At 58.6% G+C, this 23,733-nt stretch overlaps 1 protein-coding gene across 2 annotated transcripts in view; it reads left to right on the top strand.

The window, feature by feature from the left end:
• Positions 1–19,085, top strand: part of MAPKAPK2 (MAPK activated protein kinase 2) — a 33,355-nt gene extending 14,270 nt beyond the window's left edge. For both annotated transcript variants that reach the window (XM_050911513.1, XM_050911512.1), the window contains exons 2-10: positions 13,844–13,983; positions 15,713–15,777; positions 16,535–16,614; positions 16,723–16,849; positions 17,285–17,360; positions 17,559–17,683; positions 17,994–18,079; positions 18,189–18,269; positions 18,568–19,085. In XM_050911513.1, the coding sequence (XP_050767470.1) occupies positions 13,844–13,983; positions 15,713–15,777; positions 16,535–16,614; positions 16,723–16,849; positions 17,285–17,360; positions 17,559–17,683; positions 17,994–18,079; positions 18,189–18,269; positions 18,568–18,711 (924 nt within the window). In that variant the 3' untranslated portion in view covers positions 18,712–19,085. The remainder of the gene's footprint in view (positions 1–13,843; positions 13,984–15,712; positions 15,778–16,534; positions 16,615–16,722; positions 16,850–17,284; positions 17,361–17,558; positions 17,684–17,993; positions 18,080–18,188; positions 18,270–18,567) is intronic.
• Positions 19,086–23,733: the final 4,648 nt, after the last annotated feature.

The raw sequence follows: 23,733 nt of genomic DNA, 5'->3' as shown, positions 1-23,733 counted from the left end.
GCTCTTGCTAGATATCCTTACCCGGTTTGGGCTATAGTTTTGGGATCAGTGGAGGGATGGACTCATTTCCTTCGTCATCGTAATTAACTTTGCTGCCTCGCTTTGTGTGCCCCTGGCTGCAGCCAGCTCCCCTGGGCACCCCTCTTGAGTTCAACCCCTCCAGCTCTGCTGGCCACACAAGAGGGGGGTAAATTGGGCTTGGGGTCGTCGTTGCCATACACCTCTCATGCTGGAAGAGGCTAAATCTGTGTAACAGCCGGTCGGGACTCTGCGCTGTCGCTCTCCCAAGGGCTGCAGCACCTCCTGGGTTTCTATGGGGCAGACACGGGTGGGAGCATCTTTTGCTGAGCATTCAGAAATGGAGCAGCCACTCTCCCCGTCTGCTGTCCTCCCGGCGTCCACTGGCCCTGGTACGCGGCACCGAGCTAGGGCAGCCTCTCGAAAGGCTCCTTGGACCTCCTGCCAAATGTGTGTTTTCAGGGAAATGCGGCTGGAACACAAGCTGGGGCTGCTGTGGAAATTTGGCAGCGCGTCCCGTCAGCCTGCAATTCCAGTAGCCGCAGCTCATCGCTTCTCGCGCCCATGGGTGCGGGTGGGAGCCGGGTCCAAGCGGCGCTGCTTGGAAATGGGGATGGCATCCTGGGTATCTTGGCTGGGCTGGGGGGAAAGCAGATGCAATTAGATCCAAACAAACCAGAAAATATGCATGTTATCCTCAGCCTAATTTAACAAAAATAATAAAAAGTGGGGGGGAGGCGGTCTGGTAACAGGGATGTGTTTTTATTTTCAGTAGTAATGACAGCCTTATTGCATGTACCAGCTCAGTGTTTAAGAACAATTTTAACTTGTACTTCCACTTGGTTTAGCAAAAAGGCAGGGGCTGTGCTCACTCGCAGGCGGTGCCGCTGCGGGTGTCAGCGACCGGTCACCCACAGAGTGCTGGCTCCCACGGCCCCGCAGCTCCCGTAGCCCCTGCTTTCGGATACGGCCAAGCTGTGGGAGCCATCGTCGCCTGTAACTGCCTCCTCCGGCCAGCCCGGTCCCTTCTAGGCTCTGGTGTGACTCTCGCTTCCTTTTCAGCCATTTCGCAACCTCACTGCCCATTGCGCTGGGCAGATTGCTAAGAAAACCCGGGCGGCTCTTGCATAAGTGGCTCTGCTGCGGTGCTGGGAAGGGCGGGCTTGCCAGGAAGTTTAAGCCCGGGTTATCTCCTGGAAGTCATCAGAGCTGCGAATCCGGTGTTTTCGGGTGGGTACCTCCCGTGCCGCGGGCAGAGCAGCGCCGGCACAGGGGGCACGGCTGTTTTGGAGAGCCTGAGGGCATTGCAGCCCTTGGCTGGGCACCTCCCTGGGCTCCCGGAGAGGACATCTTCCCCCTTGCTGGCCCAGGAGCTTGGAGGAGGCTTGCGGAGGCCTTTGCTTTTGTCCTCAGTGCTTTTCCCTGCAGGAATGACCCTGTTTCTGGTGTGAGGGGCTGTGCGTTTGTGTTGGAGCGGGACTGCTGACATCTCCCTCTCCATCTCCTCTCCCACCCTGCTTATTCCACTTTGGGGTTGAAACTCCCAGTATCTTTTGTTGTGAGGAAGAGTTGCTGATAAAGAACAACTCTCTGCCAGGACGCGAGATGCTCCATGGGTGGTGGGATTCAGCAGGGAAGCGTTCCAGGTCCTCGGGGGTTTTTGGAAGTGTCCTGGTGCTCCTGTTCCCTAGCTCCTCGCTGCTGGAGGAGATGGCCAGCCCGGCCTCAGGTACATGTCGTTAGAGATGCAAATACTGGACTGATGAAGCTTGGGTGAGTAAGATGCTGAGGAGTTTATGAATGGATTAAAATGTGGTCTTTGCACGCTGCTGGGCAGCAGCTCCGGCGCCTCCCGGGCGTCTGTGGGGCAGGAGGGCTGGGAGCTGGAGCTGCTCCCTGGGAGCTTCGGAGCAGGTCTACAGCTCGCGCCCTCCACCTCAGTCTGGAGGAGTTCGCAGAAGGTGGTGTTCTCCATGTGCCTCAGCGTGCAGCGCTTTTGGCTGATATTCCTATTTCTGGGCTTCACCTCGAGGAACTGCAGGGCAGGGAGGGCTCTAACCCTGCAGGGTCCAGCTAACGAGAGCAAGGAGAGTTTTCTGGCTGCTCTCGGTGTTAACTCAGTTTTGCCGGGCTCTGGCAGTAAGGGCAGCCTGTGCTTGGCAGGTCAAGCACTTCTGGCTTTTACCAAAACATTCCTTTCATGTTTCTTCCTCCCCAAAGACTGCACTGAAACAACCAGGCGAACGTCACTGGAAGGAGGGTTTGGCTGGGACGTGGTGGTGATACCTCGAGCGTTTTTGTGACTTGGCTCCTAACCAGCGTTGAACATCCGGAGCTTGTACCCACCTCGAATCCAAACCCTCCCAGCAGCCTTGGAAAGAACCTTGAACTTCATTGCGGGAGAGATCGGGGTAATGCAATGGGAGTGCTGTTCATACGGGCCGTTGAAGACTTAATTTCTCTCTCTCGCTTAGCAAACAGAGGCTCTGCTGACTCAAGGCGTTGCTCCAGGCTTTGCGGGGCCGCAGGGGCAGCAGCAATGCCAGCGCTGCTGCTTACCAGTGCGCTCCAGTCTGCTGCAGGGGTTGCACGGGGAAACGTAGGGGCTGCTGGAGCCCTCGGGTGGGCGGGCGGCCGAGCCGCACAAAGGCTGGCCTGTCTGCTCTTTGGCTGCCCCCAGCCCTAAGCCCTTTTCGTGAATAAGTGGGATTGAAAAAGCTTAAATTCATACAAAGCAGGACCCAGGAGCCCCCGGCCAGCCCGGAGAGAGCAGCTTCCCCCTGCCAACCCCGTGCCCTGGGGCTCCCTCCGCTCCCCGGGGGGCCCTGGTTAACGCTGTCCTGGGATGAGCTGGCATCTGTAAGGCTGTCTGTCGAGTGAGGTTTCTTTTTAAAGGCTGGGTATGGGAAAGCCCGAGATGAACAGCTTGGCCTGCCAGGGGAGCAGCAGTAGCTGCAGGAGGAGGTTTTTTGTTAGTTTGTTTAAATGTCCCTGCATTTATCCTTTTATCCCCTTTCCGTTCTAATCTAACAGGCAAAATGTGTCCAAAGTGCTTGCTGTCTGTTGTGTTTGGTAAGAAATGCAGGAGCCTGCTGGTAAACGCTGTCTAGCAGTGGGTTACTGGGCATCCACGGGAGGATCGGCGAGTCTTTCCCTGAGTGCGTGTGTGTTTGCTGTATATTGGAAAGATGCAAGAGCATAAAACCTCTGCTATCGACCCCTTGCTCTGTGCTGTTTTCTGTTGGGCAGGACCTCTTTGTGGCAGCAGCCTCTAGAGACCGGCGTTTCCCTCTCGGTAATGCCCAGGGGGAGAAGGTTTCTCCTCTGATGGTGTTTTCGGAGGTGTGTGCACCCAGGCACTTTGTGATGAATTTTGCACACTTGTTGGCTGAGGTATTTTGAGGTTATGGTGCTGACCGGGACGCTGGTGGTCTGGGCTCCATCCGGGCTTCACCAAACCTCCCGGGCTCTGGGGCTGCGCGGCTGCTGCCGACAGGTGCCGCGGAGGCTCTCGGGGCTGCCGAAAGCCGGGAGGGAGCTAATAATAGCCACCGTGTCCCGAGAGCTTTAACGAGGTGCCAGCAGGATGCAAAGAAGGGCTTTTTTTAAATAGAAACGCAACTGTGTTTTCCTCCCAGCTGAAGGAGTCTCAGGATGGCTGGTGCGGAGGGAAGAGGGGCTGGTGGAGGAAGAGCACCCTGCTCAGCCCCTCGGGCTTGCGGGGTGGCAGAAGGCTCTCAGCCTTTCATTGCATTGCTTCAAGATCCAGGATTTCCCCTAAAATACTAAACTGCTGTGGTGGGTAAAGTGGGAGTGCATGACCATAGGTAGCGTTGGGTCTTGAGTGTGGAGTGTTGCTTGGCTCTTAACCCAGGCGGGTTCATTGCAAACGGGTGGTCACACCAGCTCTTCTGCAGGTCCTGTTAGGCGCTGGGGATGCGCAACAGCCGTGCGATGGGAGGAAGAGGAGGAGGAGAGCAGCCTGCGGTGCAGGGACAGCCTGGCCGGGGCAGGGCGGCTGCAAGCGAGAGCCATGAGCAGCCCTGGCTCTCGGTGAGCAGCTCTGCCTGGGGGTGTTTGGGGGAGATGGCGGAGGAGAGGGTGGTGGGTGATGCATACCGCTGAGCAGCTCGTAATCACCCAGTGGGGTGCAATCCTCCCCTTTCCCTCTGCCCCTTCGTTAGCATCCCTTCTCGTTACACGCCTTGCTGCGGGGTCAGCTGCAGCAGTCCCTTTCCCTGCCCCATGCGTGCAGGAGCACTGTCTGCCCCGTGCATCCCCGGAGGTGGGCTCGTGTACCCAGCTGCATCGGAGCTGACAGCGCTGGAGGTTTTGTATCTGTTGTGCGATGTGAGAGGTGGAGGGAGCAGCGCCAGGAGGAGGGCAGTTGGTGGCTGCGGGGCCCCTGCCTCGCCGAGCGCCCACGCAGACAAAGGCGTGTTACGAAATCCCCGTGTCGCTCCTGTCCTGGCCTTCCTCTGCACAAAACAAACCCCGCTGTCAACAAAAGCGGCGGCCACCCAGCGCGGGAGCTGTTTATCTCGCACAGGGAAGAGCTGCGGTCCCAGCCCTGAGGCCCTGGCAGCCTCCAAACCGCTTTGGACATCATGCCTGGTGCGGGTTCACCGTGCAGGAGCATGATGCCAACCCCTTAGACTGGCACCGCTCGCGTGCCTCCAAGGTTTCACGTCGTGGGTCCCAGTTCCCCGGGGGGATGCTCCTCTCTGCAGCCCCGCAGGCATCGCCCGGTGAAGGCAGAGCTGCTGCCTGCGGGGCCCCACGGCTGGGTTGTGCACCCCTGGCCTCATCTCGGGAAGGTGTTTGCTGTGCCCTGGTGTTGACAAAGCCCGTGACGAGGGTGAAACTCTATTAAATAAATGGCTGAGGAAAGGACAGAACAATGCAAAATGTGCTGTCGTCACCGAGCTTCGAGGGCACGTAAATGAAACCCTCCTCAGGGTTGGCACTGGTGAAGGAAATGCATCCCGAGGCCGTACCGCTTCCAGCGCCGGGGGTGAATGGTGCTTCAAGAGTGGTTGGCCTTGATGCAGCTTTGTGTTTTGTTATGGTTTTTTCCTTCTTTAAATATATATATATTTTAATATATATTTATTTACACTGCTCTAAGATCTGTGTTGAAAGGCAGCAGGCAGGATCGCTGTGCCGGGAGGGGGTGGCAGCCACCCGTCTGTCCCGCGGGGGCCCTACCCATGGGCTGAGCCCCGAGAAACTTCATTTTTGTGCAGAGCACAAGCCCAGGAGCTGCCGGGAAGCAGTGAGTGTTTGCGGGGCTTCTGGCAGGGCTTCGTGGCTCCTCCGCTTGCAGGCGTGGGTCTGGGCGGTCTGAGCTTCTCCCCTAAATCACTTCCAGCTTAAAAGTAAGGAATGGGTGGGCATGTCTAAAAATAAAAGGAGTTCTGGGATGTAGGTGTGGGGAGTCCCCCCAAAGCTGTCCCTGGGGTCGGAGGTAATGGCAAGGTCGGGCAGGGTTGTCCCCAGGATTGCTGTGAGGCTGATGGAGCAAGGGACCCACAAAGATGCTTCGAGTGCCTGGTGCTGTCCGTGGGCTGCATGGCGGAGGCTGAGGCGGTCTGTCTGTCTGACGTGTGAGGGAAAGCCCCCGGCTGCGGTGGAGAGGGCTGGCGGAGGTGACACCGCGCCGTGCCGGGGGAGCAAGGGTGCCGGTGCGGCGATACGGGGTTTTTTCAAGCTGTGCCTGCGGGAGGGAAGTGCAAAGGACATAGGTCAGCGCTGAGTTAATGGTTTACATTAGTGTTTACTTCTGTATTAATCACGCCTGCGCATATCAACCACTTCCTATCATAAAAGCACATATGTGTGCTTTTCCATTCACAAGCTCGGCAGCTCTGGTAGGAAATCTGGCGAGGGACGGGGCTTGGGGAGGGGTTGGGAGGAGGAGCTGACCCCGGCCCCGAAGCTTTGCGAGGAGGCGGCAGTAAAGGGGTTGTGCGTGGAGCAGATCCGCTGGCCGCAGCCGTGTCTCACATGAAGATATCCGCCCCTCCGGGGTTTCTTATTTTCCTTTCGCTTTGTGTTGTGCAGATAAAAGGTGCCGGCGGCTGCAGGGTGTCCTTGGCGGGGGCTGCAGCGGAGGCACGGGGGGATGGATGCAGTGGTTCGGTTTGCAGAGAGGGGTCCCTGAGTGTCCCCCCACCCCAGGGCAGCTGCCTCCCTTCCCCACTCAGACCTCTCACCCCGGCGTCGCGGTGGCTCCTGGTGGGAAGTGACATCTCGGATGCCTGTAGGAAGGGATGGGCTGGATTGGGGCATTTTGGCCATGATGACCCCCTTCCTCCCTGTTGGATTCACGAGGAGGTCCTGGCCAGGATGGTGGCTCCGTTGCTCCAGCCAGGTCTGCTCCCTGGGACCTGCCAGGGCATCCCCCTGTGTGGCAGGACACGAGAGCCTTGCTCACCATCACTAATGCCTGGGCTGAGATCTTGGCTCCTAACGCCAGCCCCAGTGCCTCCTGGAGAGACGAGCATCGGGTGGGTCACCAAAACCAAGTGCTGCTGCTGATGTACAGGGAGAAGAGGATGATCTCAAAACAAAAACCTGGGACTGAATGGTCCCTAAATTTGTTTTTCTCAGATAAGCGAGGCTGAGACTATTTATTTCTCTTCATTAAACAGCAGCTCCAGCCTGCTGCTGGTGCTGTGAGTCAGCAGGGATGCTTCGTGCTGCCGCCTTGTTGCCATTTACCTGCTTTGACTTTTCCCATGAGTTTCGCAGCCCCCTCCCGCCTGCTGCCTCCCCGTCCCCTCCCTATGGCCCTCATTCCCGATGTCCCCACCACGCTGGTGGCCCTTTCCTTGGCATCCAGGGCACTGCTCCTGGGTACCCGCTTCGGAGCTTCATCTCCTTGAAATCAATATGCCAAGAATATTTTTGCTGCTGGGAAATGGGCTCTGTAGAGCGGGGCAGGCTGGGGGGCAGCGCCCCGATTGCACAGGGGGCACGGGCCCCTGGCAGGTGGCTCTTTTTTAAGCTCGGGCCTCTCTTCTGCACTTTGCCTTTGTGTGCCTGGAGAGGCTTTTGTTGCAGCCTGAAAAGGCTGAATAGCTGCTGCATCTGTCGAGGGGAAGAGCTGGGCGAGGAAATGCTCAGCAGATGCCCTGGGGAAGGGGAGGGGGGGCTGCAGGGCGGGGGGTCCTGAGCATCCCCTGGTGGGCACGGACCCCCGTGGGAGCTGCGGGCAGGGGAGCTGGCAGCACACCGGGGCACGGAGGGTTGCGCAACCATTGTGGGCAAGCGAGGCCCCGGTGCGGCGGGTCTCCTTGTGAAAGCGTGGTGCAATAGCTGCCTCTTCCCTCGCCCCGTTTCCATCCTCTGCCCCGTTGCAAAATCGCCCGCAGGAGCAGGGATGAGGTTGCCCACTCCGACATCTGCCTCCGTGAATGTGCTGGCTGCTTCTGGTGGGGTTTTTGGCTCACCCCTTGCACACACAGCCTCTTCGTGCCTGGCTTATTGCTTGTCTCGGGCCGCGCGGTGGGAAAGCTTTCCCTGCGCTCGCCGCAATGGCTCCTGGTCTTCCTCCGAGCGCTCCGATAATTCAGACTCGGAGAATGCGGCGGAGCAGCTCAAGCGTGTGTGTCAGTTCGTGTTTGCTCGACCTGAATTGCGTCTCCAGTCTTGCTCCCTGTTTGTAGCTCTGTCTAATCTGAATAATTCTCTCTTGCTGGGACGCTTTTTCCAACCTCTCCATCTTCCCCGAGGCAAGTGAATGTGGAGGATGACCTTTTGTTCACAGAGGTGGGGGATGAAGCCAATAATGCACGGAGCCAGCCGTGTGCTCGTGTCCTGACCGAACGGTCAAAGCCTCAGCATCCACCCGGGCTCTGATGGCACCAGCCACCATCCCTCCAGAAGGCTGGTGGCTGGTACTGTCCTCCTGCCTTGCAAACCGTGAGGCTCGGGTGAAGCTGTCTCCATCGGGGAGCAGCAGCCACCCTTCTAAATAGTCACCCCGGCGCGGCAGGCTGGGGCACGCTGCGGGCAGGACGCTGCGGGACCCATGCGCGGCTCCTCCTCCGGACACGTCACCTCTCCTCTCTGACTTTCCCCGGGCAAAACAAAGGTGAGGATGAGGCTTTTGCCTGGTCTGATGGGGCTTAAAGCTCTTCAGGCAGGGACTGTCTGTGGCTCCGCGTGCATGGGCAGAGCAGAAATGATCCCCAGCTTAGGAAAGTCCCGACGCCTCTGTCTGAGCGCTGCTAATCGTAGCAGATGTAAGCAGTGGGGATGGGGTTAATGTAAAGATTTATATAAGAGCCACAATGATGTGGGGGAGGTTTCCTGAGCTGCACGTTTCGTCTACTGCATTGTGATTGAACCATGAATTTCCCTGTGCTTGGTAACATAATTCCTCTTACGGGCTTTGGGACTTGTGACTTTATTTCTCTTCTGTAGTTCATAAGCAGTAAAAGTGGAACGAAGCTTTGCTGCTTCCATGCCCTTCTGCTGCTTGCTCCCTCCGAACCATCTCCAGGAAAGGCTGGAGCAGCTTCGGGACTGTGGGGCGATTACCTGTGGGCTCCCTAAATGTGCTGGCGTTAAAGGCAGAAAAAAGATACACGGGAGATGATCAGCTTTATCCAGGTCCCCCAGCACGGTGCCTCGTCGGGTGGGCGCTGGGGACCGGCAGCGGGGCGTGGGGGGCAATGGGGCTTTGCCTTCCTGGCGCTCCGAGGTGGGAACAGCACGTGCAAAGCATCCAGCACCAGCTCTACAAACGTGTTAAGCAGCTGACACCAGTTGGCAACCAGTTCGCATGGAAAGATAAGAAGAGGCAAATCCTTTGAAGAGAAACCCTTTTGCTTTATTAGGAAAAAATGCTCCTTGCCCCGTGCTATCCCGGTCAGGGGAGCCCAGAGCCCTCATGTGCAATACAGGCAGGGGAACCTCTGCTTTGCGTTCCTTGGGAGGGTGACAGCCTGCCTTTCTTCACTGTAGATTTATTTTTATTGCAACTTAAGAAGAGTTTATTTTAACCCTCGTGGTGCAGACAGGTCCCGAGGGGAGCTCCTCGGGGTGGCGTGGGGCGTGGGCACGCTCCTGCGGGTCCTGTTGCAGGAGGTTGTCGTCGGAGGGGTTGCCGCACAGGCAAGGCATGCAGCGTGTGCTGCTCTGCTGGGAGCCGAGGTGAATCAGGTGTGATCAAAATACACGTGGAAATAAAAATACCCTACCTGCAAGAGCAGCTGGAGCGCCTGGGGTGAGCGTGGAGCTAGAGCAAAGAGGGGCAGCCCTGGAAAACGAACAGCTCGGCGTGCTGGTATGTGCCCATCCTCAGTTTTCATGGAAATTAATTGCCCGTGGGAGGTGAGTTTTCCCTTGCAAGCTCTTGGACAGCGATATCTTGCCAATCTGAGCGAGCGCAGCGTGTTCTCATGGCTCGCCGAGGGGCAGCACCGTTTGGGGCTGCAGCGGCACCCACAGCGAGTAGCAGCGGGACAGCGTCGTTTGGGACCTCCTGCCGTGCCAGTGGAGGAGGGAGCTTCCTTTGCGAACCCGCCGTGATTCATGGCACATCATCCCAGGAGGAGGTGGCGAGACTGAATCAGTGGTGCCTGAGGACACGCGCGGGCGAGGGCACATGAGCGCAGGCAGCTCCAGCCCCCTTGTTTTCTCTGGCGTTTTCCTTCCTTCCTCGCACTCACCCGCCTTCGCTGCGCTTGGTGTGAGATGATGTTGGGGGGGGAATTCAGCTCGACGTGGTGCCGAGCAAACGGGATGGGGCCCCAGCCCTTCCGTTTGAGCTGAAGCTCATTTTCGATGACCACAGGGAGCGGCAGGGCTGGCTGGAGCCCGGTCAGTTTGCAGCCCCGTTTCTTGCACCGCGGCGGCAGCTTGCTGGGGTTTGGGCTTGCTGGGTGGGTGCCGTCCCCCCGCAGACACCCCAATGAGCTGTTTCGTTTTCAGGAGCCGCTTCCAGGGTTTGTTTTTCAAAGGTGGTGAGAAACCCAGAGCTGCTGTGGGAGCCCGGGGGGAGCCTTTGCTGCAGGGGGAGGGGGGGGGGGAGGTCCTGAGCACGTAGGGGCAGGGGCTGCACCGTCCGCTGACGGGGCCGGTTTCGGAGCCCTCGGCTTGAGGGTTTTAGTGAAGCTAATGAGTGTGTTTAGCTTTGCACGTAACTAATTTCTCTCGCAGCGTGTAATGGCTCCTGGGGGAGCTGGGCTGAGCCAAGGCACAGGATGGCAGCAAACGCCGTCTGCCGAAATCTCGGAGGTGTCAAGCTGCTGCGAGGAGAGCTGAAATGCGGCTGAAAGCTGAATTTCCTCCCTAATTGCGATGAGAGTGGAGTGGCCCTTTCCCTGCTCTCCCTCCTTTCCTGCAGGTAGGTGCCCCAGTGGGAAGCGGAGACGGGTCGGTGCAGGGCCCTGCGGCAGCACAGCTCTCCTGGTTGTCCCCTGTCCCATGCTGTGTTGAAGGGACACCGGACGCGGAGATGCTCTCTGATGATGAGAGGAGGTTTGGAGACCTGCGCCGGCTGCGAAGCTAACACCTAGAGCACCTAACCGTCGTAAAGGGAAGCGCACGCGACTCCTCTGTGCGTGAAACCTGGTTTTGCTCAGAGGCGGTGGCTGAGCCCCCTCCGCAGCGCTGCCCTTGCGCCCTGTCCCGGGGACGCTTGTGTAACTCGGGGATCCGGTTACTGCCCGCTGTGGTGCCCAGGCTGCCGGGCTCAGCTGCTGCCCTGGTGCTGGAGCCCTCCGCGCCGGCGAGAGCGAGCAGGTAGTGCAATGCTTCCCATCTGAAATAATGAAGAGTTTGATCTCCGGGGAGCTCTCCTTTTGGAAGGGGAACAGGAGACAACAGAGACGGAAAAGCTGAGCTGAGAGCAGCTGTGGGCTGTCGGGGGTTTCCAGCAGGTTGTCCATCTGCTGCTGTCTCCCCTCTGCAAAGGTCCCACCTAAGCTGGTGGGAGGGGACAGTGTCCCCAGGCTGGTACCCTCAGCTGGGGTGGGATGGGGGCAGTTCACGCTGGCTGAACCTCAGGGAAACACGAGGTGCTTTTCCCATCCCAGCCTCCTCACTGCAAGCCAAGAAATGTAAACCTTGTTGCAGCCATAGGCTGCCCTGGATACCGGAGCTAAATTAGGGACCTGGGCAGTGTTACCACGCACCGCCAAACACGTTCGATGTGGAGTTCCCATGACCGGAGCAATGCCCGTCACGCCAGGATGTCACCCGCCGGTGGTTTCACTGCTGACTGTGGCCAAGGAGCAGAGGAGGGAGTGGGAGGGAAAGTTGTTGGCTGTGGGAGCTGTCGGCTGCTGCCTGAAGAGAAGAAACTGGTGGAAGCAGTGCCCTCGCCCTGCCTGGACCAGGAGCAAACAGTGCTTTCCCACCCCAGCGCCGTGCTCGGTACATCCCTGGCTGCACGGGGGCAGGGAGCCGGTGCTTTGTGCTGAGGACAGGACGGAGGTTGTGTGGGTGCGATGGGTGATGCCGGGCTTGTGGGTTGCTTCTGCTGTGGTTTGGGCATCGCCACATCCCTTCTGCATCCCCCTGCAGCCGTAATGGCCTTCCCCACGCAGCCTCATTGCATCTGGCCTTCAGCTCCCTGTCACACCACTGTCACCTGCCACCAGGAACATTTCCTAAATAGACCAAATAATTCTCTTAACGAGGCTTAATCTGCTCCTCTCCCAGCCGGGCGAGCAGCCTCTCCATCGCCTCTCCATCCCGCGGCTGGCAGGGGAGCTGAGGGAGGCCGGCTGGTGGTGCGGCGAATTGCAGCCGGGGCGTTTTGAGAGCGCTGGGGCAGCTGTTTGCTCGCCTGCGGGTGCCTGAGTACAAAAGCAAACGTCAGGGCTGTGCTGGTACAGGTAATGGAGGCTGCTGCCTCCTAGTTCATTAGATATACAATTAAGCTCCTTTAAAAGCGCTTTGAGTGACCTCTAAAAATTGGATATGTATTTCTGTACACCTCCTGTTTGTCTTTTGCAGAATGATGTTAACTGTCTGCTTCCTGCTGTTCAATTTTCCCAGCGCGTAATTACAAATTGGTTTTTTTTTTTTTTTTCTCTTCAGCTTCCTGGCTCCCCACGCCAGGCTCTTCGGAGCGGAGCTGCAAATAACCAAGCTTTTCTCCAGGCCCCTTCCCTGCCTGCACGGCTGCTGGGGGGGCTGGTGCTGCGCTCGCTTACGGCTTTGGCAGGATCCGGTTTTTAGGGTAATTAAGCAATAGAGGAGCAAGGAGGGGCTGTCCGACCTCCTGCCCTGTCTTCCTTTCGCCCCGAGGCTGTCGGTGCAAATGATGTCGAATGGTTGTGCAAAGGGTGGCTTGGCCCCTTTGGTCTTCACTGAGCTTCCAGATGGTTTGGTGCCAGAAGCCCCCCTGCACCCCGTCCACCGGGTGGGTTTCCTCCTCCTCGGGAATCAGGAGAGCCGAGGAGGTGGGAGAGGTGTAAACCCACGTAATGGGGTCACGGGTGGGTGGCTGAAGTGTGCATCCTATTTGTCCCTTTCCCTGTGGCAAAGGGCAGGCGCTGTTGCGGGCAGGAACGCAAATTGCCGTTACTCTGCCAGGGCTCACGCGAGCGCCGTCAGCAAGCGTTTCGTTTATAAACGGGCAGTGTGCGTCTTTTGGGGCTGCAGCAAGCATTAACCCTTGTTCCTGTGAAATCCCCGCTGTGGCAGAGGGGTCCTTGCCATGCGCTGGGCGCCGTTTTGGGTCCTGCCAGGCCAGTGAAGCATCCCAGGGGCTGACGCTCTTCCACGTGCCAGCTGGGCGCTCTCCTTCGCTGAGCAGCCCTGGGAGCTCGGCCGGGAGATGGCAGAGGGGTGAGAAGTACATTTCTGTGTCTGTCTTGGTAAAATGACCAAACCTGCTGTTTTCTGCCGATGCACACGGGGGGTGGGATGCGTTTCCACGTGCCCCTGCTCGCTGCCGCATCGAGGTGCGGACCTGCTCCAGAGTGTTTTGCCGAGTCTGGCCCCAAGAGCTGCCGGAGACAGGAAGGAAAATGAACTACGCTCAAGATAGACACGTTTGTTGCTCTATATTTAGGAGTATAATAATTAAGGCTGGTTGTTTATCCTGACAAACATGGTAATTAATAGTCTGTGGCAGACAAGCAAATCCTTCCTGCACCTGGGAACTGTGAGTTGTGTCTGAGAAGGGCAAGGGCCTCATTAAAGAGCTGCTGCTGCTTGTGAGAAAAGCTGCTATTTAGGGAACATCTGGCTGTTTGCTTTGTCCCCTCCCCAGGCATGTGTGGCTGGGTGCTGGTGGCCTCTGAAGCCACGGTGAAGGTGCTTTTGTGCCTGGCCCGTGCGTAAAGGCACAGAGCAGGAGGGTCCTGCCAGTCCCGCAGAGCAGGAGGCTGATGAACAGGGGGTGGTGGGTGGGCAGCGCTGCCGGGGGGCTGCGAAGAGGAGAGCGAGGACGCTTGGTGGCACCCAGGGGTGCAGTGGTGTAGGTACCAGCGTGCAGAAACTTGCTTATAAATGCAGTAGGAGGTCTTGCTGGTTGGTGGCACAGGCTGGCTGGGCACGGGGGAGGCATCTCAGAGGGCAAGGAGGTGGCAAGCAGCCGGGATAAGCTTTTACCAGCCTTGGAAGGGAGGGCAAGAAGCTTATGAGGGCGGGCGGCTTCGCGCTCTTCCCACTAGATGGGGATGGAGGCATTGCACAGAGCGCGCCGGAGCTCGCCTCGACGCCGCCCGCAGAGAGCACCCGTGCTCGGCCTTCGCCCCTGCGTCTTCTCTGGGTGGGCACTGTGCCAGCGGGGTGTCATGGCCCGGCTCTCCTGGGGGGCTCGGGGCTCAGGGCTGATGGGGTCTCGCTTCTCTCGCAGATGCTGCAGGACTGCCCGAAGGCCCGCAGGGAAGTGGAGCTGCACTGGAGGGCGTCGCAGTGTGCGCACATCGTCCGCATCATGGACGTCTACGAGAACCTCTACCAGGGGAGGAAGTGTCTGCTCATCGTCATGGAGTGGTGAGTCCCCGGTGGCACCGCTGCGGGTGGGCTCTTCCCGCAGGAGCACCCGCAGCCCTGCAGGGCGGTGGGGTGATGCCAAAAGGGGGGTGAGCACCTTCCTGCGCTGCTGTCGGGGTGCTGGGGACCCCAGGGAGATGCTGTGCTGAGGGATGCAGCTTGCGAGCCGTAGGGATGCGAGCAGGCCCTGGGAAGAGGTGCTGCACTGCTGGCATTGGAGGGACGGCGGGAGCTGCGCTGGCTCTGAGTCATTCTGAAAACTCGCTTGGCTGTCGGGAGGCTTCAGGCCTGTGGTTCTCGCTGCAGATAGATCATAACCAAACTCGCTTTGGCCATTGAAAGTCGGGGTAGTCAGTGGGTTCCTGGTACCCCAGCAGCCTGCAGTGGGGTCTGCTGGGCAGCACGCAGCCAAGCCGAGCTGATGCATCCATTAACGCCGTTGCACCTCTTGCAGCAGCAGTTGAATGGCCCTGATTCGGGTAGATGTTTGATATAACCTGGGGAGGAGGAGGAATGAAGGGGAAAGTATTGAAACCACATCCCAACCGCAGCTGTGATTTGATGCAGCTTCCTTGCCAAAACCTCTCTGGCAAGCTGGTAGGTTGCCTGGGGGGGCAGCGGGTGCAAGGAGCGCCGCAAGCAGCACTGGGGCAGGCGGCACGGCAGCCGCCCGAGCGGCTCTTGTGTGGGAAGAGGCTTCTGAGAACTGTGCCAGGACGCTGGGCAGCCAGGGATGGGAAAGGTTTGTGCAGTGCATCTGCTTGTGTGGGAAGAAAGCAGTAGCTGAATGGTAGGAAACTAGTCCCCGGGCCAACGACAGCTCCCTGCAGCGTCTCTGCAACAGGTCCCCGCTGTCTGAGCGATGCTCTGGGTGTAACGCCCATCACAAGGCAGTGTTTGACTTTCAGCGTGAGCACGGTCTGTCTCCTCGCACGCTCCGTGCAGCGGTTGGCCCCAGCGGCTGCACGCTGTCTGTATTGCAGATGTCCAGCGAACGTCAAGGGCGCTGGCAGGAGATGCTATCTGCGCTGGGAAAGCCAGAAACCATTTCTGCTCGAGTTAGATAAGGCAGGGACAGGAAGCGCTGTTATCCCTGTTCTCACGGAGAATTATCCCTGATCTCACTCCTGATCTCTCTGGGAGCTGAGTTTTTTCCTTAGGGTACCTGGGGAGCCTTTGGCTGGGGAGGGAACCACGCCAAGGTTTCCATGGTCCTTCTCCAACACCTCATGTGAGAGCTTGCTCTGCTGCAGTGAGGTTCAGTCTCTGCCTCCCCCATCCCATCGGTGAGCCCATCTTGGCGCCGCTGACACCTTGCCTGTGCCGCGATCTTTGCTCAGCACTTCTGCACGGGGTTAGTGTGCTGGCGAGGTGGTTGGCTTGTGAGCTAAATGAGGCCAGGCGCGCTGGGAGCGCTCTCGCCACGTTCGAGGCACGTTTGCTGTCTTTACTGTAAATGTGTTTCCGTGGGCTGGTGGGGAGACCACGTCCGCTTGCACTCGGCATCACCGCCGCCAGCGTGAAGCCTCTGCCCTGCTCATTTCTGGAAGGAGGAGGCTCTGAGACGCCCTGTGCCCAGAAGCACCAACCCAAGGGCTTGGATGGAGAAGGGGTTCGTTTCTTGCTGAGCTTGTGTAGCTCCTGGCTGAGCATCAGAGGTTTCAGTACTGCTTGCGCTGGGGCGTGAGATGGATGCCGCAGCATCTAACGCTGCCTGCTTCTCTTCCAGCTTGGACGGCGGGGAGCTCTTCAGCCGAATTCAAGACAGGGGAGACCAGGCCTTCACAGAACGGGGTACGGAGCCCACAGGGACCTGGGGTTTCGTCTTTGTACCATTTCTTGCTGTTTATAGGAGCGTCTGTGGTCCAGCTCATTCCCTCAATCGCTCTTTTGAATCCCCAGCAGGGTTTTGCTCTTGGGGAATGAGGAATGTGGGTGCAAGTGGCCCTGCTTTTCACGCTCACTTGAGAGCAGGGTTAGGGGTTGTTTTCTCAGCTGCCCCTGCACTTTGTCCATCCCAGTCCAGCACAGGCAGGAGCTTCAGTGACCTTCAGAAACACCCACCCTCCTCCAAAAAATGGAGACCAGGTCCTGTGGTTCCCATAGATCTCATGAATCTCATCCCCTCTGCTCCTGAGGCCAGGAAGAGTGTCCGCACAACCCAAACCCTGAGCCTGTTGCCCCCGCATCTCACGGGGGACAGCTTTCCCAGCTGGTTTCCCTGCAGATTTGGGGTCCCTAGCAGTGCTGGGGGCTGGGTCAACTCCCCCACCCCAGAGCAAGCCCCTCGTTGGGGCTTGTGCGGTTGGGTATTGAGATCAGTGGCTGGAGCCTGCCCCATCCCTCCTCCACGAGTTTCTCTCCCGTTTGCTGCAGGCTCCTGACCCGGGGGTGGGTGCGGGCTCCTGCTTGGGAGGAGGGACTTAGGGTCGAGGAAACCCCTTTGGCCTCAGCTATGCTCTTTGGCTCCTAGTCTGTAGAGTAACCCAGGGAGCGGTGCTCATTGTAGCTTGCTTATAAAGGCTTCTGATGGGTTTTTTTGCTGCTTCAGAGGCTTCAGAGATAATGAAGAGCATTGGGGAAGCCATTCAGTACCTACACTCAATCAACATCGCACACCGGGACGTGAAGGTACCGTGCTGCACGCTCGCCCGGCGGTGTCGAGCCCCACTTGTCCCATGGCAATGCCGAGGCTGCTCCGGCTCTTCTGCTCACTACTTCTTCCCTGTGTTTTCGCAGCCGGAAAACCTCTTGTACACCTCCAAAAGGCCCAATGCTGTGCTAAAACTCACGGACTTTGGCTTTGCTAAAGAAACCACCACGCACAACTCCTTGGCCACTCCGTGCTACACGCCGTACTACGTGGGTAAGTGGTTGCGGGGTCTGAACTTGCAGGGCTGGAGGGCAGAGCCGGCGAGGTTTGGACGGTGCCATGCGCAGCCCATCACCTCTGCATCCAGCCCGGAGCCTCAGTCACAGTGTGGTGTTGGGGGCAACTCCCGTCTGGGATGCTTGGGACTGGGGGCTGCTCTGGGTGTAGGTGGATGCTGTGTTTGCTGCTCACTGGTGCATGCAGGACAGGCTGCTCTGAGCAGGGTGTCGGTGCGTGCAGCCGATATGTCGCATGCCCGTGCTGCGGCGCTCCTGCCTCTGCTGCCTGCATGGTTGTGCTGGAGCCTGCGCAGCAGCACTTGCGCTGCTGCCGAGACTGCGCGGAGCTGCAGGCGTGGGGTGGTCGGACCCCCTTCGCCTGGTGCTGCAGCTCTGCTTTGACTCAGGAGTTTATTTCTCTCTTTATCAGCCCCGGAGGTGCTGGGCCCGGAGAAGTACGACAAGTCCTGTGACATGTGGTCCCTCGGTGTCATCATGTACATTCTGTAAGTCCGACGGGTCCCTCTCCGTCTCGCCGGGGTCAGAAGGGGGGATGCAGCTCTCGAGCTCGTCTGCGGGCTGGTGGGGCTGAGCCTTTCCCAGCTGCACTGCTCCTGCTCCTGGCACTGCCCCATGCCCTGTAGGCGCTGCTGGGGAGGCTTTTGGGGTGATGTGTTGACTCTCTGCTCCCTCTCCCGGCGCAGGCTGTGCGGGTACCCCCCCTTCTACTCCAACCATGGCCTGGCCATCTCACCCGGCATGAAGAAGCGAATCCGAATGGGCCAGTACGAGTTTCCCAATCCTGAATGGTCCGAAGTGTCGGAGGAAGGTACGTGCGGTCCCCGTGACAGCTTGTGACCTGGGCTGAGGTCTCCCTTTGGGGTCAGCCCTGTGTCCCGCAGCGCTGCGAAGGCTGGCAGGGGGGAAGCCTGGGCACGTCGTGGGTCACCTCTCGGTGATGCAGCAGCTTTGCCTCTTTGCTCGAGAGGCTTTTGCTGAAGGGTTTGACCAGGGTGAGGTCTGTGGCACGGAGGGGACGGGAGGTGCGTGCAGGTGTTTTGGGGCCTCTGGCTCAGGTTGGAGCGTGGGGAGAGCCCCCTGGGACCTGCTAACGCCCGGCCCTGCACAAACCCTTCCAGTTAAGCAGCTGATCCGCAACCTGCTGAAGACGGACCCGACCCAGCGCATGACGATAACGGAGTTCATGAACCACCCCTGGATCATGGTGAGTGCGGGGTTGATGAGGCAGCAGGATGGGATGGGGATGAGGATGGGGCAGGGACGGGACGGAACGCCTGTGGCTCCCAGCTCACGCTCCTCCGCTCTCTCGGCAGCAATCCATGCAGGTGCCCCAGACTCCACTGCACACCAGCCGTGTGCTGAAAGAGGAGAAGGATCTGTGGGAGGATGTGAAGGTAAAACCTCTCTCCATTGCTGTCTGAAACGCTCCGTGCCGTGCCATCTGGGGACTGTCTGCTTCTGCCTTCTCATTGCAAACCGGGCTAATTTGGGCTCCGTGCGAGTATGCTGGCTCCCAGGGAGATCTGTGCTTGGGAGGGGGCTGGAAAAATTGGCGGTGGGACACTCGGGCCCTGCTGCAATTTGTTCCCATGGAGGCTCGGAGGGGGACAGCTGCCCTGGGGGTCCCGGGGGGCTGCGGGCTGTGCCTGCGCAGGGCTTTGCTGACGGCGCTGCCTGTGCCTCCTGCCGCAGGAGGAGATGACGAGCGCGCTGGCCACCATGCGAGTGGACTACGAACAAATCAAGATCAAGAAAATCGAAGATTCCTCGAACCCTTTGCTGATGAAGAGGCGGAAGAAAGCAAACCCCACCGAGCCTGCCGCGCTCCCCCACTGAGGGTGCCCCGCGCCCGCCGGCCCTTGAGAAAGCAATAACTATATATATATATTTTTTAAGAAAAAAGACAAAAAGAGACAGACTGTTATATCAAGCGCATGGAATTCAGACATTTATACCAGACTAGTTATTTTTAGCTACTCACCTGTGTTTCTGACCTTTCCGGAGCAGGCGGTAAGATCCCCCCGTCAGATCCACACGCTGCGGCCGGGGGTTTTGTTCTGTAGGTGAATGCCGCCGATAATTGGATTTTTTTTCTTTTGTGAAACAGTTTTGATTTTTATTTTTTTTTTTTTCCTTCCTTCCAAAGACATGGAAATTCCTGTGGTGACCTTTTTAGGGTATATAACATATAAATATTTTTTAAAAACTACTGTAGAGCTGAAACCCAGACAGCGTGTTCCCTGTGTGGATGCTGGCTAGAGATGGTCTTCAGGCTTGGGAGCGGGTTGGGGGGGACGGGGAAGGAGAGCTGCCTTCTCCTCTGTCCTGCTGTGCGTGGCAGGGCTGGTGTGGGGGGGTCCCCGTGGCCGCCGTGCTTCTTTGCTGGCCTGGAAAACTGCTGCTTTTAAAGCACAGTAGCCAAAAAACACCCCCCAACTCCTCCCTGACCTGGAAGCCTTGACTCTACCGGCAGCACGCAGGGCTCCCCGCGAGCGCCGTCTGTGTCGCTGTCTGTCTGTGCGTGGGGTGTGTGTTGTGTCCGTGGGTGTGGAGCTGCTCGTGGCTCCCCTCCACCGTGGCCACCGCAGTCTGTACCTGTGCCTGGAATCCAGTTCTGACCTCAGGGGTGGGCAGGGGGGGCCGGGGGATGAGCAGGAGGCCAGTGCCCCCCTCCCGCATTCCCCCCCGCTCTGCAGGGACGTGGGGAAAAGATGCTTCCCTGCCGCCTCCGCCCGCTCCCGCAGCCCCCAGCTCCGGGGGAGATGCTGTCCTGGGGGGTCCCCGGGGAAAAGCGAGTGGCATGGGGAGGGGGTGGAGATGGCGCAGGGCCATAGCTTGAGCCGGGACGGCAGCGCTGCCTGCTCCCTGGCTGGGGCTGGGGGTCCTGCTGCCCGCTCCCCCCCCCCCGGCATGACTCCTGCTGGGAGGGCTGCTCCTGCCGCTGGCTCCCAGGGGCTGGGAGCGATCCTCGGCTCCCGGGAGCAGGACGGCTGCTCTGAAGTCTTTAGTCCATGAATTATTATTATTATTATTATTTGTCACAATGTTTCACTGCGTTAAATGTGTTTGAATGGGGAAAAAAAATTTTTTAAGGCAATGTTTAGTTTTTAGGTGATCTTTTAGACACTGTATGGAATTTTAATTTGTTTTAAAAAACGGTTTTTATCCCTTTTTTTTTTTTTTTATTTTTGTCTGTTGGCTTATACTAATCTTCCCAGTCTGCTCTTCAGTCCTTTGGATTAAAGACACTTAATGCGTCACCCAGTCTCTCCTCCTTGCTTGCGTGGCTGCGAAGAAACACCCCGGTGCTCCAGGCTGGGCAGCCACTCTCCTGATATCTTGAAATTGCTCTTTTTTCCATCGAAGAGGCTGAGCCCCCCCACCAGGTTGTTCTCTGGGGACACAGCATTTCAGTCCTTGCAAAATCCCTTTGCTTGGGGACGGTCGCTCGAGATCTCATGGCTGCGTCTGTCCCGGCTGCTGCAAATAGAGTTTCCTCCCCAGCATGTGTGCCCCGTCCTGGGCTGGGGCTTTGGGGACATGGGACAGAGGACGTGGGATGCGGGGCCGTGGCCATGGGTGCTGCGCCTGGGTGCCGGCAGGGGGAACTGCACATCCGGCATCGGGGCCTGGGTGCGGGCGCTGGGGCACGCGTGGCCCTGGGGACTGGGGCTGCTGCTGGCCCTGCCCGGTCCCCGCTGTCACCTCTGCGCTGGCAGCCCCGGGGTGCGCAGTGGGTGCTGCACTGGGGTTTACGGCTGCTGGGCTACTGGGAGCTGCTGCTGCTCGTACCAGTGCCAGCTGCAGTGTCTGCAGGAGAGGAGGAAGTGGTGAGATCCCCAGATGCCTTCCTTGCCCTCATCGCCCTCCTCCTCCTCCTCCTGTTGGTGAAGAAGCAGTGGAGGGGCTGCCGGGGTGGGCTGTGTGGGGGTGTGCAGGCGCAGCAGCGGGGGCTGCAGAGGGACTCGGATGGGTCCTGTCGGGTTGTTGGACTCCAGACCATCGCTTCTCTGCTTTCTGCACGTGGGGCTTTTCCCTGGGGCACTCGGGGCTGGGCTCTGAGCTCCGGGCTGGGGACCCCCAAGCATCCCCCTGGGCAAGTTTGCAGCCCCTGAGCTGAGCGCTGGAGCGCTGGGCAGGTGGGAGTATGGGAGCGCTGCCCATGAGCTTTGCCAAACCACAGAGCAGGAAGGCTCCGAGTGCGCGATACCAAGGGCTTTATCTGATTATTTGTTTCATTATTTCACACTTGGAGCCGGGTTACTTTTCTTTTCGCTCTGACCGATGGAGCTGTTTTCCGACAGCGCTGGCTGAATGAGCCTTGCGCTGCTGCTGCCAGAGCTGCCGAAACCTCTCCGCTGACCCGGCTGCAGGTTTTTGCTTCGCCTGCAGCACCCGGGTACCTTGGAACTACACAAGATCCCTGGGGCGAAGTGGCTGGCGGTTCTGCCCTGGCACGTCCGGGGATGGGGCAGTAAGTGCTGGGGATGGGGGTGGGGGGGTCCTCCCAGCCTTTCCTCCCCCGCTGGAAAGGGTCCCGGTGCCCCAGGTGCCTCTGGGCCTTTTGGGGATATAGAAATGTGGGGTGGGTTGTGCACCCCGCAACGGAGGTTGGCTGCAGCCGGGCTGTGGTGCAGACGATGCGGGTTTTGGAGCAGCCATGGTGAGCTGGAGGGGGTGCCCCGATGCTCCCCCCACTTACTGGGGGCTCCTTTGCTCAAACCAACATCTTCAGCCCAGGCTCTCACACTGCCTCTTGCTGGGTTTAATGGGATTGATGGGATGCAATAGGCTTTTCCTCTCCACACCTGCAGGAGCGCCCGGAGGTATTTTCGATCTACATTTGGGTGAAATTCAGTCTGAATCTGCTCCAACGCTCACTCCCATGCCATTGGGTTTGGAGTGCTGCGCCAGAGCCCAGAGCTGTGTCCAGCTGCTTGTGCAGGACCCCCACTGCTAACGGCAGAGCGGGGCTGGTCCCGGGGGCTTCCCCAGCATCTCCCCAGTTCTGAGCAGCTCATCAAAGCCGTCACTTGGAGCGTTTCTTGGCCTGGGGGGATCCTGTGTTGGCCCAGGTAAGACCTGCTCGCCCTGCTAGGCTGCCCGGGGAGCCACGGGTCTGCGCAGCCCCTGCCCGTGGTGCAGGATAGCTGCTTCAGACAGACAGACCTTTTCTGTAGGTCCTACTACTTTTTCCTTCGTGCCTTTGCTTTAAGTGTCTCTCCACTGAAGTCAGCCTTGTGACCTCTTGCTGCTGCCGTTAAAAAGTTTCCCTCCAGCTTACACAGGGCAAATTTTGAGGTGCAGGGGCAGGAACCGATGCTTAGGTGGTGGTGGGGAGGGGACAGCATCAGCCCCCAAAGGACCTGGAGCTTTGGCCTCATCCAGCAGCTGCAGGTCCCGGGGCGGTACACCCCGGGAGCTCTGCTCCATTCTTGCAAGTCTTCTGGCCCCAGCAGTCCTAAGTTTCTCCACACGCCTCAACTCCTGGTGACCCTGAAACATTAGGTTTTCCAGGGACTTGCTCTGTCTCTTGCTAAACTGAGTTGGTGGGTTTTTTTCCTATTTTCTCTCTTCCCCCCGCCCCGCCCCATTGCATATGGGGTTTAGCTGAGCCCAGCGCAGGGTGCTGCCAGGAGGGATGCATGCAGGAGCATCAGCTCGGAGGGACGGTTTCCCCGCGACAGCTCTGCAGGTCCCACGTGGCAGCTTCCAGCCACGGCCGTGCGCCGGCAGCGCAGTAAAACTGTCGGCACACGTTGTGGTTTGGAGATGCACTGACTGAAAAGCTTTTGTCTTTTCAAGAAGTTAGCAAAACGCTACCACCGTGCAGCGGCGTTTGCACGAAGTGTAATGTGAGAGGCTGAAAGTGGAACTCGGAGCTGCCAGGGTCCTGAGCTGAGCTGCCTCCGCCTGACGCAAACCCGCCCCTTTGCACTTAGAAAAGCTTAAACAAGCACTTTTTACATGCCGGTCTCTGGCAAATGTCTTGATGTTGTATCTCTCAGGAGGAAACATTCGAGTTGTCTTAGAAAAGCCTGGTAGGCTGCATCTCTTTATGGTGCTTTTAATCCATTTGCAAAACCTGACCTTGTGCTGTCCTTGTGCGGGTTTAGAAGAGCTAGGGTTGGTGCAAGTTTGCCTGTGTAAGCGGTGGGACACGGGGTGCACCGGTGGCCCCAGCCCAGCCCTGTGGAACCCCTCACTCCGAGCATCCCATATTGCCTCTGGTGCTTTGTGCCTGAGATTTTTATGCTGTGACCGCCGCGATGGCCCCCAGTTGCCTGCAGGCAGGACGGGGCAGAACAAGCCCGGCGGTGGGTTTTCTGGCAGAGCAGCCTGGTCCCATTTAGGCAGTGCCGTGTCCGGCTCTGCGGCTGATGGGTCCTGGACCCGAGTGCCTCCGGATGCTCCCTCGCTGTCCAACGGGTGGGGGAAGAAATCAGGCTGGAATTGTGTCTCGTGTTTTTTAAGGTGTAAATGATGCTGAGCTGCAGTTACAGGCTGGGGGCTGTAAACGGGGCTGGGCTGTTGAGGTGTCATCTCCCCTCGCCCCTGCGGGTGTAACGGAGGCAGGAGAGGCTGGAGCTGTGGGGTCTGTGTGCTGACCGTGTGGCGGTCGAGCAAGGAAGGCTCAGGAGCGTTTGTCCTATTCCTGGTGGATATGTGGGGTGCTCCGAGACGTGGGCTGCTCCGAGAAGTGCTGCTGCGGCATACTGCTGTGCAACTGGGCAGGAAGGAACAAAGTCAAATCCCATGAAGGTGCTGCGAGATGGGAGCTGGAGACGGACGAGAACAGGAGCTTCGGTGACCTCCTCTAATCCCACTTGCAAAAGCCAAGCAGGGAGGAGTCGTGTC

This window comes from Gymnogyps californianus, chromosome 27, assembly GCF_018139145.2.
Source record: "Gymnogyps californianus isolate 813 chromosome 27, ASM1813914v2, whole genome shotgun sequence".
NCBI lineage: Eukaryota > Metazoa > Chordata > Aves > Accipitriformes > Cathartidae > Gymnogyps > Gymnogyps californianus.
The sequence above is the reverse complement of the archived record's forward strand: the minus strand, read 5'-3'. Positions and strand labels throughout refer to the sequence as shown.